We start from the raw sequence: 15,765 nt of genomic DNA on the forward strand, positions 1-15,765 counted from the left end.
ATACACGCAAATAATTGACATATCAGGCCATTGGTGTCCTAAAAAGAGTATCAGCCAGCGGCCTGGGGTCAGGGGAGACAGAGCATCACTTGTTAGTCAAAAATAAAAATAAAAACGGAATATTATAACATAAAATAAGTACTAAGATGTGCCCTTTAAACTGTTATTTATCTATTTTCTGAATGATTAAAACATTTGTTTTTATTGTCTTGAATAATAATCATTGAATTTGCACATTTCCTGATCATATACAGGCTGCACGGTGGAAGAGGGATTAGTGCGTCTGCCTCACAACACGAAGGTCCTGGGTTCGATCCTGCTATCTGGATCTTTCTGTGTGGAGTTTGCATGTTCTCCCCTTGACTGCGTGGGTTCCCTTTGGGTACTCCGGCTTCCTCCCACCTCCAAACACCTGCACCTGAGGATAGGTTGATTGGCAACACTAAATGGTCCCTAGTGTGTGAATGTGAGTGTGAATGTTGTCTGTCTATCTGTGTTGGACCTGTGATGAGGTGGCGACTTGTCCAGGGTGTACCCCACCTTCCGCACAAATGCAGCAGAGATAGGCTCCAGCACCCCCCGCCACCCCAAAAGGGACAAAGGGTAGAAAATTGATGGATGGAGTCCTAAACATATAAAATAAAGAAAGCCAAATTAGGCTGGCGCTAGGCGTTTTCGTCTGATCAACATGCAAGAGAACTTACCAATGACAAATACGGGATAGATACCAGACAGTGCTGAACATTTTCTGTCTGTTTAATCTGCAAGCTAAATAAATAAGGGGGAACTGAGTGCCTTCAGTCACCCGTCAGCAATTACTGCACACACCTCTGGCTGAAGCAGTGGCTATTTCTGTTTGTCTGCATGTCACCAATATAACAGCCAGTTTGCAGAAACGCCATGAATTTCTACACTGTAAACATTGCTGTTGATTAGACCATGAATACAGAAAAAATATACTAAAAGGCATTGTATTACTCTTTGTCACCATGAAGGGGGTCGTAAGTGAGCTTGCAGGTGCTTGTAGAAAAGCGTTTTGTTTTGTTATTAACCTTTATTGAACTACACTGACAGTGCTAGTGTTAATGTGTCAGGTAGTCAGCAACAATTAATGCAGGAAAAAATGTCATCCCGAATGAAGGAGTCCGGCTGACAAAATGGGGGATTGCATAACTAAACAAAAGAAATTCTCCAAACTAGACGTTTAGACAAAACAAAAGATGATCATACTTTTACAACAAAGTAAGAGCGTTTCCTGGAGAAGGATTAGCAACACGTAGATAATTCAGACACAAATAACAGGTAAGCCCAAAAATGCTCAGTCATTTTACAGATGCATACAAATCGGACTAATAAGGTATTTATCTTAATGAGCAACCTGTACTAAAGTTGAATGGAGCATATGAACTTAAAGGGGAACTGCACTTTTGGGCAATTTTGCCTATTGTTCACAATAATTATGAAAGACATGACGACGGAGGTTTTTTTTTTATTGTCTTCTTAATATTAAACAAAAGAGATCAAAAGTTTGCTTACAATGGAGCTTATGGGAGCCAGTCAATTCTCCCTATAGAGCCCCTAAAACACATTCTAACACCTTCATTAAGGTTTTATATACACAATGCATATGTAATGCAGTAATGGGTCCATTTCTAATAACATTTAATATTTATGTATTTTGATAATTTTAAGCATTAATTAAAAAAATGTATTACAACTTTTGCTTTTTTTTTCTTTATCACTCATTTCTCTTCACTGTAGACTTTATGAGAGCCAACAAACATAATAAAATACCACTTACTGCACAAGGTCTGCTGTCATTAGGTGTCCGACTGCTAGAATGTTCATATATTCCCATTTAGAAATAAATTGTCTCATAATCCTCGCAAAGAAACGGGGTCGGGTGCAGGGGTACAATCACTTGTTGTGTCGTTCCTGCCAGTTCCCAACTTGTCGGATTATATCCTCTCTACTTTTCAGGTGAGGGGCGTGATTTATGATCTACAATAAACCTACAAGGAGCTGAGAAGCAAGAAAACAGCAGACCACTCGATGATGTAAACATAGGCACCGCGATCACGTCGCCGCTATAAATAGTTTGTCTGCGTTAGTGTTTATAAAAACTATATCACTCGTACTTGATTAATATTTAAGTTACGTAATGTAAATTGAGTATTTGCTGGGGCTTTTTAAATGGTTATTTATCGGATTTTACAGGTATGTGTGGAATAGTGGAGCTCCCATGGGCTCCGTTGTAATCAGACTTTTTTTTGCGATTATTTATTATTTAGAATACATGAAAAAAAATCCATCCATCATCATATCTTTTATAATGATTTTGAACGATAGGCAAAATTCTGAAAAAAGGGCAGGTCCACTCTAAAGTTAAAAAAAAAAGTCCAAAGGCAGTAGTGGCTCACCTGGTATGAACTTCATCACGCGACACGTCTATCAGCCTATTTTAAGGTCTTTTTATTGGATTCTTTTAGTTTGTTTTGGTTTACTAAATGCATACTTCTCTTTGTATAATACTGGTGCAGTCATTTAGTCATGTGCATTTAAAGTGTTAAAATTGTCAGAAAATAAATACAATACATATTTAAAATTTTAGTGCTGCAGGCACAATGGCTTTGTATTATTTATATGTTTTGTCACTGGAGCTTAAAGTAAACTGCACACAAATACTGAGACAACAAATGTTCATCTGCAGATATGTGTCGAAATTTAAAAAAGTCCGCAGTTTCGAATCTGAGGTAGGAAAAAATATTAATTTTAAAAAACTCTTAACGGTATGTTCTATAAGAAAACCTATAAGCATCACCTCACTACATTCTAATATCACTCACATGAAATCCTACAAATAAAAGTCATCCATGTGTTTCATCCTGCTTCATTTTAAACTAGCCAGCCTCTTTGCAATTCCTCTTTTCCGCAGCCAACCGCTGCCGCTGCTCATCGTCCAGCTTCTTGTAGTTGTAGTAGTGCATAATGAAGAAAAACATGCCTGGCGCCAGCATAAACACACCACACATGTAGTACATGTACTTGTAGTCCCCAAAAATATCAACTAGAGCTCCTGAAAGACATGATTAATTCACCATTACAAATGCTGCATTGTGTGCAATCAATTAAAAAAAATGTTTTTCCAAACCTGAAAGTGGAGGGCCGAGAAGCACCGGGCCGCACTGGATAATGGTGACAAGTCCAACTGCACTGGAGAAACGATGAGCACCCACTAGGTCCATCAACGCCTCAAAGAGCAGAGAACACACCATCCCGAATGCCATCCCAAAAAAGACGGCATAGATAACAAGGCCCACATATCCAGACGCCAGTGGGCACAGAAGGTGACATACTCCATTGTAGGATACAGCAAAGCTGAATAAATATTGGATTCTTGGTCGTATCCACTTCATATTGCCGATGAAGCCGGTTGCTGGTCGAGCAAACATGTCTACTAGGGCAAAAATGGAGAGCAAGAATGCTGCTGAATATTCATCAATGCCTTCATTTTTGGCATACGGGGCTAAGAAGACCACAGGCGCAAAAAGGCCAAGGGTCATGACCACATTACCGATGATATAAATGAGGAATCCCCTGTGTTTGAAGAGCGAGACGTCTATGAACTTCTGCACACACCCCTTCTTCTTGCCCTCGTCGAGGCTTTCTGCAGCTTGGTTGTCTATAGGCATTTTTTCTGCATCATTGCTCTCATCCGGCTCAGTTTTTAGTTGCGGTTGCACTTTTTTGTTGACGGGTCTCATCAGAGAACCAGCAACGCAACAGTTCGAAACAATGGCTCCCAAGATTAGAAAGCTTCCTCTCCAGCCAAAGGAATCAAAGAGATACTGGTTCAGAGGAGCCAGAGCGAACAGAAACACTGGACTTCCCGTCATCGCCAGCCCGTTCGCCATTGGCCTTTTCATGTGGAAGTATGTTCCAATGATGGTCAGAGCTGGCTGCAGGTTGAAGGCAAGGCCAAAACCTGTTGAAATTATAGAGGGGTTTGTCAACACATAAATAATTGATGTGGCTTAATGGCCACAATAGAAATGTCACAACATAGCAGCACTATGCAAATAATTACATCTGTGAACCATTAAGCCTACTCTATGGGGTTGCATGATGGGATTTTTATTAGCAGTAGTGTTCCAATACTGTACACAAAAAGACTTTATCAGGAGATGCTTTTCAGAGATTTTACCAATAATGCTGTGTGAGACATGCATTTTTGAGAGGTACCATAATCTAGACAAGTTGATTTATGAATAGGCGGAAGGCAACTATGATACATATTGAATTAGCTAATATGCTAACATGTCTAAGAGTGTCTGTGTTAGTATATTAATTTACAATGCCATTCTTTTGTAATTGTTTCAATTTGAAAAATTCCTCAGTAAATTCACATAATTTATGGGCGACATAACTAGGTTGGTAGAGTGGCCGTGCCAGCAACTTCAGGGTTCCAGGTTCGACTCCCGCTTCTGCCATCCTAGTCACTGCTGTTGTGTCCTTGTGCAAGACACTTTACCCACCTGCTCCCAGTGCCACCCACACTTGTTTGAATGTAACTTAGATATTGGGTTTCACTATGTAAAGTGCTTTGAGTCACTAGAGAAAAATATAATTCACTTAATCCATCCAAAATGGCGGTGCCCGGACGGGCTGGGGCTTGCAGAATCTCTTGGTAGAAATGGAACATTTGGCAAAAATACCGGACAATTCTGCAAATTTCATGGCTGGCTACAGCGTGGACACTCCGTGATCACTTATGACCGCCAGACAATTCTGGATGTGGATAGACGGGCCGTTTTGGACTGAAAGATGCGTGTATGTTGGACCACCTCGCTAGCACGGGAATAGTTCGCCGGCTACATCCAGCGGCCTTTGATGCAGCGGTGTATAGTACCAGCGAAAACCGTCAAAGGAAGACACGCAAAGGGTGTGATTGAAAGCAGAAGTGCGGATGCTGAGCGGGGCTAACAACAAAGCAAAAGGCTAATCCCCACAGAACACCACTTCCTTCCATCCTGAAGCTGGATTTAAATGGAAGACGCGAGCCTACTAGTCTGGGTGAGGAGTTGGTTAAGTTAGAACAAGTTTGTTCTGCTATGGCTATGTCAGAGTTGGACATGCGTTCTACTGAGGTGGCAAATTATGATGTGTTCAGTTTATTGCAGCAACAAGCAAACAATCGGAAAATTCCCGTCATATCAATTCCTAGATATGGTCGTACCTATTTTAAGTGCACTATGCATAATAAACGCAACATAATTAATATTGCTACTACGGATAATTTGATCAAAAACTCCTTAAAACAGCCCACTACCTATAATATGGGCTTTTTAAACATAAGATCATTGTCTCCCAAAATGTTATTAGTTAATGAGGTCATTAGAGACAACAATCTTAACGTCATTGTCTCAGTGAAACCTGGCTTAAACCAGACGACTTTTTAGCACGAAATGAGGCATCTCCTCCTAACTATACGAATGTGCATATTGCCCGTCCCCTTAAAAGGAGTGGGGGGGTTGCACTAATATATAATGAAAACTTTAACCTTAGTCCTAACCTAAATAATAAATATAAATTGTTTAAGGTGCTTACTATGAGGTCTGTCACACCGCTGCCTCTACACCTGGCTGTTATCTACTGCCCCCCAGGGCCCTATTCGGACTTTATCAATTAATTCTCAGAGTTCGTTGCTGATCTAGTGACGCATGCCGATAATATAATTATAATGGGGGACTTTAATATCCATATGAATACCCCATCTGACCCACCGTGCGTGGCGCTCCAGATTATAATTGATAGCTGTCGTCTTACACAAATAATAAATGAACCCACGCACCGCAAAGGTTATACGATAGACCTAGTGCTTGTCAGGGGCATCACCGTTTCCAAAGTTATGATACTCCCGTGTACTAAAGTAATGTCCAATCATTACCTTATAAAATTTGAGGTTCAGACTCATGTTCGGCAAGCTAATAATAATAATAACTGCTATGGCAGCCGCAACGTTAATGCTGCCACAACGACAACTCTTGCTGGCCTACTGCCCTCGGTAATGGCACCATTCCCAAATTATGTGGGCTCTATTGATAACCTCACTAACAACTTTAACTACGCCCTGCGCGAAACCATTGATAGTATAGTACAGTTGAAGTTAAAAAAGGCTCCAAAAAGGCGTACCCCATGGTTTACAGAAGAAACTAGAGCTCAGAAATGATCATGTAGAAAGCTGGAACGCAAATGGCGCGCGACTAAACTTGAGTTTTACCATCAAGCATGGAGTGATAGTTTAATAATTTATAAACGCATGCTTACCTTAGCTAAAGCTAAATATTACTCAAATCTCATCCGCCTTAATAAAAACGATCCTAAATTTTTGTTTAGTACGGTAACATCGCTAATTCAACAAGGGACTCCTTCAAGTAGCTCCACCCACTCGGCAGATGACTTTATGAAATTCTTTAACAAGAAAATTAAACTCATTAGAAAGGAGATTAAAGACAATGCGTCCCAGGTACAGCTGGGTTCTATTAACACAGATACGTCTGTATATACGGTGGATACTGCCCTCCAAAATAGTTTTTCTCGTTTTGATGAAATAACATTAGAAGAATTGTTACAACGTGTAAATCGAAAAAAACAAACAACATGTTTACTTGACCCACTTCCTGGGAAACTTATCAAGGAGCTCTTTGTCTTATTAGGTCCATCAGTGCTAAATATTATAAACTTATCACTTTCCTCTTGCACTGTTCCCCTAGCATTCAAAAAAGTGGTTATTCATCCTCTCCTTAAAAGACCTGACCTCGATCCTGACCTCAAGGTAAACTACCGACCAGTGTCTCACCTTCCCTTTATTTCAAAAATCCTCGAAAAAATTGTTGCAGAGCAGCTAAATGAACACTTAGCGTCTAACAATCTATGTGAAACCTTTCAATCCGGTTTCAGGGCAAATCACTCTACGGAGTCAGCCCTCGCAAAAATGACTAATGATCTATTGCTAACGATGGCTTCTGATGCGTCATCTATGTTGCTGCTCCTCGATCTTAGCGCTGCTTTCGATACCGTCGATCATAAAATTTCATTAGAGCGCATCAAAACACGAATTGGTAAGTCAGACTTAGCCCTGTCTTGGTTTAACTCCTATCTTACTGAAAGGATGCAGTGCGTCTCCCATAACAATGTGACCTCGGACTATGTTAAGGTAACGTGTGGAGTTCCCCAGGGTTCGGTCCTTGGCCCTGCACTCTTCAGCATATACATGCTGCCGCTAGGTGACATCATACGCAAATATGGTGTTAGCTTTCACTGTTATGCTGATGACACTCAACTCTACATGCCCCTAAAGCTGACCACATATGCGGTGGTCAGCTGGGGTGAGTTTTCCTTGCCCTTATGTGGGCTCTACCGAGGATGTCGTTGTGGTTTGTGTTTTGGTTTATGCAGCTCTTTGAGACACTAGTGATTTATGGCTATATAAAATAAATATTGATTGATTGATTGATAAATTTCACAAAATATCACTGTGGAGTTATTGAGCATGTTTAGCCAAATGGAAAGTTAGCTTCCGCAGTTAGTGGGTCCATGACGATGACTTCTGTTTTGTTTGATCAACCGTTTTACTGCCGTGTTACAGACACCGTTTTGAAACAATCAAGGTATGTAAACAAACATTTACAAAATCTTTCTCTGTAAATAACACATTTCGCGACATAGTCCGGTGTGGCTAATATATGAAATCCTATTATTTTCTTCTAAAATTTAGTGTGTGTGGCTCATATTCCGGTGCGCTCTTTAGAAATATAGTAAGTACTGTATTGACGCACATTATATCCAGGATTTTGCAGGTCACACAAAATGGTGAGGCGGCCCAGATCTGGCCATTGGGCCCTGTGTGTTCTAATGTATCGAAATGAACCTAAATATATTTGTAGGTGCACCACATTCTATTTAAAAATTAAAGGCTGGAAACTCTGCTTTACAATATTCAATTCTGATGAAGAATTCTATAAATCAACCAGGCCACATAAAGTACACATGACCATCTTTAACATTACTGTGCAATCGTTGCAACATCTAATCCATCAAACATTTGGAGCAATTGCACACATGTAATACGTGTAATTATTGATTTGAAAACTGTTAGATTACCTCCAATTACTCCAACGCAGAGGTACAGATGGAAGATAGTTGTTCCAAAAGAGGCGAGCACCATAGCACAGCCAACCATTACCCCACCAACCATGACCACGGGTCTGCTGCCATAGCGATTCACAAGAATGCTGCTCACGGGCCCTGCAAAGGACAGAGATGTAAAGTTAACAGCAATAAGTTATTACAATTATATGGCTGTCTCAATTCAATGTATTAAAACTGCACAGATATATGAGACAATTTTAGAGGGATGTTGACGACTGACCTCCAGCATACATTGATGCAAGCATGACCGAGGACACCCAAGCAATCTGGCTGTAGGAAACAGAAAAATATTCTTGAATCTCCTTGTAGTAGATGGTGAGCGACTTGGGAAAGGCGTAAGCAAATCCAATGGAGATAAAGGCCGCGAAGACGACGGCCCAGCCCCAGCCTCCGTCAGGAGGAATGTAGCCCAGACTGGTTTCTGCTTCCGGCGGCATGTTGGATTTAGGCCTGAATAGAGAACAGATGTAAAAAAAAAAAAGTTAAGGTTGAGACTCCAAAACTGTGACCGTAATCTGCAGACTCAAAGTGCAAGCCAAAAACCACACCTCTGCACAATTCTTAAGTGTTCTGGCCGGCCAATGAAGTGTGTTGCTGTGCCGGAGTGTGACTGCCGCCCTGATAGAGGCCCTACTGCAAGTCTTTTCATCTTGTCACGTGTCAGGAAGGGGGGAAACAGGTAAGCTTCGAACAATCACTCATGACATTGTGCTCTATAACAACTGCTGTTAAATAGTCTGTGTTTTAAGAATGTTTACCGTCATGCTGCAAAGCTCCGAAAGGTAAGGGACTACTATTGCATTAAAAGTAATGAGGTGCACAATAGAGGCAGGTACATTATAGTTGTGTGTCTCTTTTAGTGACAGTTTGGAGGCGAATCACAATTCTAGGGTTGAAATACATCTCTTTAAAATGTGCATGTTTATTTCTCCTGGGGGTAAATGAAAGCTTATCATGTGTTTTTCCTCTGTGCAGGATTCATACGACAAATGACACCACTTGATACCAACAACAACAACAACAAAAGAAAAGAAGAAAGCATAGAAGAAAACACCGGGTCGGATTTTCTAACTGCACAACTGATGCAGTGGTAATTCATTTGTATTCCAACTTCGTGTGTGTAGAAGTGAAAATAAAAATCACATTAAACAAATATAAAAAAAGAGTTAACACTGAAAGCATGTGTGACTACTGTACTATAGTCAAGCTTTTTCATGTGGGATATTACAAACCGGGGCCTAAAAAGAGACAGCACACCCCCTTACCCCCTGCCTCTGCTTGATGGACCCACCCTTTCACTGTTAGGAAATATTGGTGTTTTCTTTCACAAATGAGCATATGCTTTCTTATTGTCTATTCGTGGCTGTTAATTATTAGTGTCTATTGACATCAACCCAATGGAGCTTGTTTCATTGTTCTTCCAATAGAGTAAGTTGAAAGTGACCCAACGGAAAATACGTGCATTTAAAAAAAGTGGAACTTGTTTTACTTCCCTCAGCTTGGGGGGGTGCCTCAGCTTCATCTCTAGTCTCAGCTGTCCAAACACAATTGATTGTATGGAACAAAGGCAAGGAGCAAATCTGATCCAACACATTGTTTTTTTTAAACATATTTGCCTTCAGTGATGTACTGCCTTCAAATGTATTATTAAATTACTCCTGGTTGATTGGCAGCCCCTGTGGAGAGTGCTTGTATTTCTTACTACAGTCAACAAACAAATGGACTCATGGGGCTGTTTTTCTTGTCCCACCCCGCAGTAGTGTTTACAGTACCGTTTAAATTGATATATAATTAAATGATTCTTGCTGTTGACTTACACGGAGTAATTGCAGTTTTTGTTCCTGTGTGCATCATTTTTTTATTCCTCTTGACGTCACAAGCAGGCTCGGAGTCTAACCTAGCAGACTTGGACTTTGAGAGACGGGTCAGGTCTCGACCCTGGACTGGTGAGCAGTCATCCACATTGTATAAATATGGACAAATAAGATCCACATTCACACCTCTGGACAATTTAGATGCTGAAATAAATATGCTTGTTTGGTTTTACTCTGAGAGGAAGTCGGAGTACTTGGAGGAAAAACCTCACAAGCAACTAAGAGAACACTCAAACTCCTTGCAAAGTTCAGTTAAATTGAAACTGTATCAGTGATCACCAATGTTTTTTGTTTTTTTTTAACATGAATCAAAACAACTATTACAATTGCTATTGACTGTTGCATTTTGAGAGTTTTTTGTGGGACTAGAATGTAAACCCATCCATCCATCCATTTTCTACCGCTTATTCCCTTTGGGGTCGTGGGGGTCGCTGGTGCCTATCTCAGCTACAATCAGGCGGAATGTTGGGTACACCCTGGACAAATCGCCACCTCATCGCAGTAGAATGTAAACCCTTGTTATTTATTAACAAGAAAACTGTTAGGAATAAAGGAATTTGTCTCTATTTTATAATTCTGATTGGTGTACCCCGCCTTCCGCCCGATTGTAGCTGAGATAGGCGCCAGCGACCCCAAAAGGGAATAAGCGGTAGAAAATGGATGGATGGATGGATGATTAAAAATAACAAGAGCTCATTTTGTATAGTCTACATTTGTCAGTTGTCCAACAGTTTATGCTAATGTTTCTGTCTACATAAAGCAGGGGTAGGGAACCTATGGCTCTAGAGCCAGATGTGGCTCTTTTGATGACTGCATCTGGCTTTCAGATAAATCTTAGCTGAGATTGCTTAACACGATAAGTAATGAATAATTCCGCTGGTAATCACAGTGTTAAAAATAACGTTCAAAGTATAAAACATTCTCATGCATTTTAATCCAACCATCCGTTTTCTACCGCACCTGTTCAAAATGTCGCATTAATGGTAAGAAGTATTATATTTATTGTTGGTTAACTTTAGAATAACAATGTTATTAAAAAGAATAATAGACTTATCATACTCTAAAAATGTTGGTCTTACTTAAAATTTAACTAATTTAGTTGTATTCAGTGTCAAAAAATATAATGTGGCTCTCATGGAAATACATTTTGAAATATTTGGCTTTCATGGCTCTCTCAGCCAAAAAGGTTCCCGACCCCTGACATAAAGTATATGATGGTGTAGCTTTATATGCAGTGATATCGCCCCCAAGCGGTAATTTAAAATGTTGCATCTTTATGTCGATAGCTGAATGCAGGGTTACCAGACGTACTACCTCGACAATTACAACCTCTGCACACTGCATGATCAATATGTACAAACAAATCCCATTATGTACAATAAGTTCACCTAAATGTACAATAATTACACCCATTCAATGCATGTCTATCAGCAAACACAAACAGAAGACACGTTGTACATTGTCTCACTTGACTTTTCAATGCTGCTAGTTTATTTAGGTTCAAAGCTGCGTCATATTTTACACGATGTGAATTAAAACTCATGGCAATGTTTAATGTAGCAGATGGTCGGAAACTTCTCGAAATGAGGTATGTAGGATAATGTTCCTAAATATGACAGCGTCGAGCACGATAAGTTGTCCTTTTCCATCTGGCAACGTTTACTAAGCCCGGAAGTTGTGAGAACCACGCCTATCGGTTAGCTTCCGTTGTACAGTCCGTATGACTTTATGTAACGCCACGAGTCAAAGTAGGAAAATATCAATTTTTTTTTTTTTTTTTAGGGTTAGTGTTTGTTTATTGTTTGCTCCAACTGCTGTTGAGGATGAATGTTGCTACACAGGTTCGAAGTAGTACTCTTAGCTAGCAATCTTAGGTAGTTCGGTGCATCTGACGCTACTTTTCTGAGCATGCGCGGCTTTTGCTTGGCGACGAGAAATCATTTTCCGGTTAAATCCCACGTGGGTGCCCGGCGTTGTCCGTGGGTGCTCGGCATTGTCCGTGAGTGCTCGGCATTGTCCGTGACTGCTCGGGCCCGGAAGCACACAAGGGATCGGCTCCTTGTGGTTCGGTGTCATAATTCAGTAGTCAGCTGTTTGAGTCCTACTCTAATTCGAAGTAAAAATGTTTACCAACATCAAAATGGGTGTTTTAGCTTTAGGCAGACTGCCTTCTATTCATTTCAGGACGAGTGTGGCAAATGTTCTCTGCAGACATCATCGGAACCTCGCCTCTCAGTCCGGGGTGAAGGTGAGTTATGACATATTCCACATATTGTACGCATTATGTACACATAACGTATGCTGTGATGAATGTTATCGTGGAAATATGACGTACAGTGATCGGTTTGCGTCCACTCCTGCCAAAAAAGGTAACTTGGTGTCAAACAGTGGCTAAAATAGTCCAACCGAGTCACTGGACAGCTGGAGTCCAAGAAGAAAATAACATTTGTTTTGTGTCTAATTCTGCTGTAGATATTCAATCATTGTTTGTGATCAAGTCAGAAAAATGTAAGATTAAAGTCAGAAGATTTAGTTGTGTCAACTATCTTGATTAGTGGCAGAAACTCAGAAAAAAAACAGTCAAGAAAAATGTGAGATTAAAATGATGTTCAATCCATCCTCCCACCATTCATGTCAAGAGCATCACCTTCAAAATCCTGGATCAAGACCTCCTGGACGGTTAGCAGCAGCTTGTCCTCAAAGAAACTAAAGCATGAACTTGGCTGGCGTGTTAAACTGGACACCACCAAATATAGTTGGCTTTAGTTTTAAATGTCAGGGATGCAACAAGACAGTAATACTGCGAGTGTAGGACCACTACCAGCAGTAATACTGCAAACTCCAACAAATACCAGCACAATATATGTTCATAACATGGTCACTACTGCCTAGTTTATCATGTTGTATTCATATTTTTTACTGTTATATTCTTATTCTTATCCTTGCCTTTTATTTTTAATCCTATTGTAATATTTTCTATTTTATTTCCATTAATATCCAATTATTTACTTTTTACATTTTAAATTTGATCACAATTCTACGGAGCCCCTAAAGGGACATGGAGGGAAAAAAGTGTTTTGCGAGATTTTCCTATGTCAATGAACCGGAAGTGAAACAGACACAGCGATGGTGAACCAGAATTGTATGCTCACCTTGTCTCTCTTCATTCGTCTAATGTCCTCTTTTGGAACCTCTCTAGACACTAAGAACTGCTCCGAATCGTCCTCCATGGTTGCAACTGACGTATTATAGTCCCACAACTATAGTACCATGAATTGATTAAAGTGGACCCCGACTTAAACAAATTTAAAAACTTATTCGGGTGTTACCATTTAGTGGTCAATTGTACGGAATATGTACTGTACTGTGCAATCTACTAATACAAGTTTCAATCAATCAATCACAACAGAGCACAGATGATGGGTAGGCTCCCACATGCTCCCGCTCTTCCATCACTGTGTCTGTTGCACTTCTGGTTCACTTCATGTTGGGGCGGTATAGCTCGGTTGGTAGAGTGGCCGTGCCAGCAACTTGAGGGTTGCAGGTTCGATTCCCGCTTCCGCCATCCTAGTCACTGCCGTAGTGTCCTTGGGCAAGACACTTTACCCACCTGCTCCCAGTGCCACCCACACTGGTTTAAATGTAACTTAGATATTGGGTTTCACTATGTAAAGCGCTTTGAGTCACTAGAGAAAAGCGCTATATAAATATAATTCACTTCACTTCACTTCACCATCGCTGTGTCTGTTTTACTTCCGGTTCACTGACATAGGAAAAAAAAAATGATTGCAAGGTCTCGCAAAACATCTATGTCCCTTTAGGGGCTCTGTACACTGCTGCAGGAATTAAAATTTTCCTGAGGGAACTCTCCTGAAGTCCGTCTGTCTGTCTCGGACTGTCTGTCCGTCTGTCCGTATATACAAAGCCCGTTTCCATATGAGTTGGGAAATTGTGTTGGATGTAAATATAAACGGAATACAATGATTTGCAAATCCTTTTCAACCCATATTCAATTGAATGCACTACAAAGACAAGATATTTGATGTTCAAACTCATAAACTTTTTTTTTTTTTTGCAAATAATAATTAACTTAGAATTTCATTGCTGCAACACGTGCCAAAGTAGTTGGGAAAGGACATGTTCACCACTGTGTTACATCACTTTTTCTTTTAACAACACTCAAACGTTTGGGATCTGAGGAAAGTAATTGTTGAAGCTTTGAAAGTGGAATTCTTTCCCATTCTTCTTTTATGTAGCGCTTCAGTCGTTCAACAGTCCGGGGTCTCTGCTGTCGTATTTTACGCTTCATAATGCGCCACACATTTTCAATGGGGGACAGGTCTGGACAGCAGGCGCACTCTTTTTTTACGAAGCTACGCTGTTGTATTACTTGTCTTGCTGAAATAAGCAGGGGCACCCATGATAACGTTGCTTGGATGACAACATATGTTGCTCCAAAACCTGTATGGACCTTTCAGCATTAATGGTGCCTTCACAGATGTGTAAGTTACCCATGCCTTGGGCACTAATGCACCCCCATACCATCACAGATGCTGGCTTTTGAACTTTGCGCCTATAACAATCCGAATGGTTATTTTCCTTTTTGTTCTGGAGGACACCACGTTCTCTTTTTCCAAATATAATTTGAAATGTGGACTCGTCAGACCACAGAACACCTTTCTACTTTGCATCAGTCCATCTTAGGTGAGCTCGGGCCCAGCCAAGCCGGCAGCGTTTCAGGATATTGTTGATAAATGGGTTTGGCTCTGCATAGTAGAGTTTTAACTTGCACTTACATGTGTAGCAACCAACTGTAGTTACTGACAGGGGTTTTATGAAGTGTTCCTGAGTCCATGTGGTGATATCCTTTACACACTGATGTTGGTTTTTGATGCAGTACTGCCTGAGGGATCAAAAGTCTGTAATATCATCACTTATGTGCAGGGATTTCTCCAGATTCTCTGAACTTTTTGATGATTTTACGGACCGTAGATGGTAAAATCCCTAAATTCCTTGCAATAGCTCGTTGAGAAATGGTGTTCTAAAACTGTTCGACAATTTGCTTACAAAGTGGTGACCCTCACCCCATCCTTGTTTGTGAATTACTCAGCATTTCATGGAAGCTGCTTTTATACCCAATCATGGCACCCAACTGATCCCAATTAGCCTGCATACCTGTGGGATGTTCCATATAAGTTTTTGATGAGCATTCCTCAACTTTATCAGTATTTATTGCCACCTTATTCAACTTCTTTATCACATGTTGCTGGCATCAAATTCTAAAGTTAATGATTATTTGCACAAAAAAAAGGGTTTATCAGTTTGAACATAAAATATGTTGTCTTTGTAGCATATTCAACTGAATATGGGTTGAAAATTATTTGCAAATCATTGTATTCCGTTTATATTTCCATCTAACACAATTTCCCAACTCATATGGAAACGGAGTTTGTACATATACCCAACTTCCCCAAAAGGGAATCAGCGGTAGAAAATGGATGGATGGATGGATGGATGTTTAACAATGTAATGGTCTCCTTACGCAAAGCACAATGACATCAGGAACAGCTACTCATTATATTTTTAAAGGGTATAAATTATGATGCTGATGATGCAAATGACACTTTATTTTGCTCTTCTTAAGGTGCTGTATGATGGACTTTGTCCCATATGTGTGAAG

General features: G+C 40.3%; 3 protein-coding genes across 5 annotated transcripts in view; 2 read left to right on the top strand and 1 right to left on the bottom strand.

Moving 5' to 3' along the window:
* fbln2 (fibulin 2) overlaps nt 1-15,765 on the top strand; it is a 345,987-nt gene that overhangs the window by 212,554 nt on the left and 117,668 nt on the right.
* On the bottom strand, nt 1,035-12,832 carry LOC133554327 (monocarboxylate transporter 2-like). 2 transcript variants are annotated; one of them, XM_061902931.1, is made up of 6 exons: nt 12,733-12,815; nt 8,760-8,860; nt 8,432-8,661; nt 8,164-8,307; nt 3,152-3,985; nt 1,035-3,076 (listed from the first exon to the last, which is right to left on the bottom strand). In XM_061902931.1, exons 2-6 carry the CDS (start codon nt 8,858-8,860, stop codon nt 2,901-2,903), a joined length of 1,485 nt encoding a protein of 494 aa, XP_061758915.1. In that variant the 5' UTR covers nt 12,733-12,815; the 3' UTR covers nt 1,035-2,900. The 2 variants fall into 2 exon arrangements, with proteins under 2 accessions (XP_061758915.1, XP_061758916.1); XM_061902932.1 differs by lacking the exon at nt 8,760-8,860 and having other exon boundaries at nt 12,733-12,832.
* LOC133554328 (uncharacterized) overlaps nt 11,810-15,765 on the top strand; it is a 5,395-nt gene continuing 1,439 nt past the window's right edge. The window contains exons 1-2 of one of the 2 annotated variants that reach the window (XM_061902933.1): nt 11,835-12,333; nt 15,730-15,765. The exon at nt 15,730-15,765 is cut by the window's right edge and continues 153 nt beyond it. In XM_061902933.1, coding sequence (XP_061758917.1) covers nt 12,208-12,333; nt 15,730-15,765 — 162 coding nt within the window. In that variant the 5' untranslated portion in view covers nt 11,835-12,207. Of the gene's footprint in view, nt 12,334-15,729 lie in introns of both variants that reach the window. The other variant, XM_061902934.1, reaches the window with a different exon arrangement.

Source organism: Nerophis ophidion, linkage group LG06 (assembly GCF_033978795.1).
Source record: "Nerophis ophidion isolate RoL-2023_Sa linkage group LG06, RoL_Noph_v1.0, whole genome shotgun sequence".
Lineage (NCBI taxonomy): Eukaryota > Metazoa > Chordata > Actinopteri > Syngnathiformes > Syngnathidae > Nerophis > Nerophis ophidion.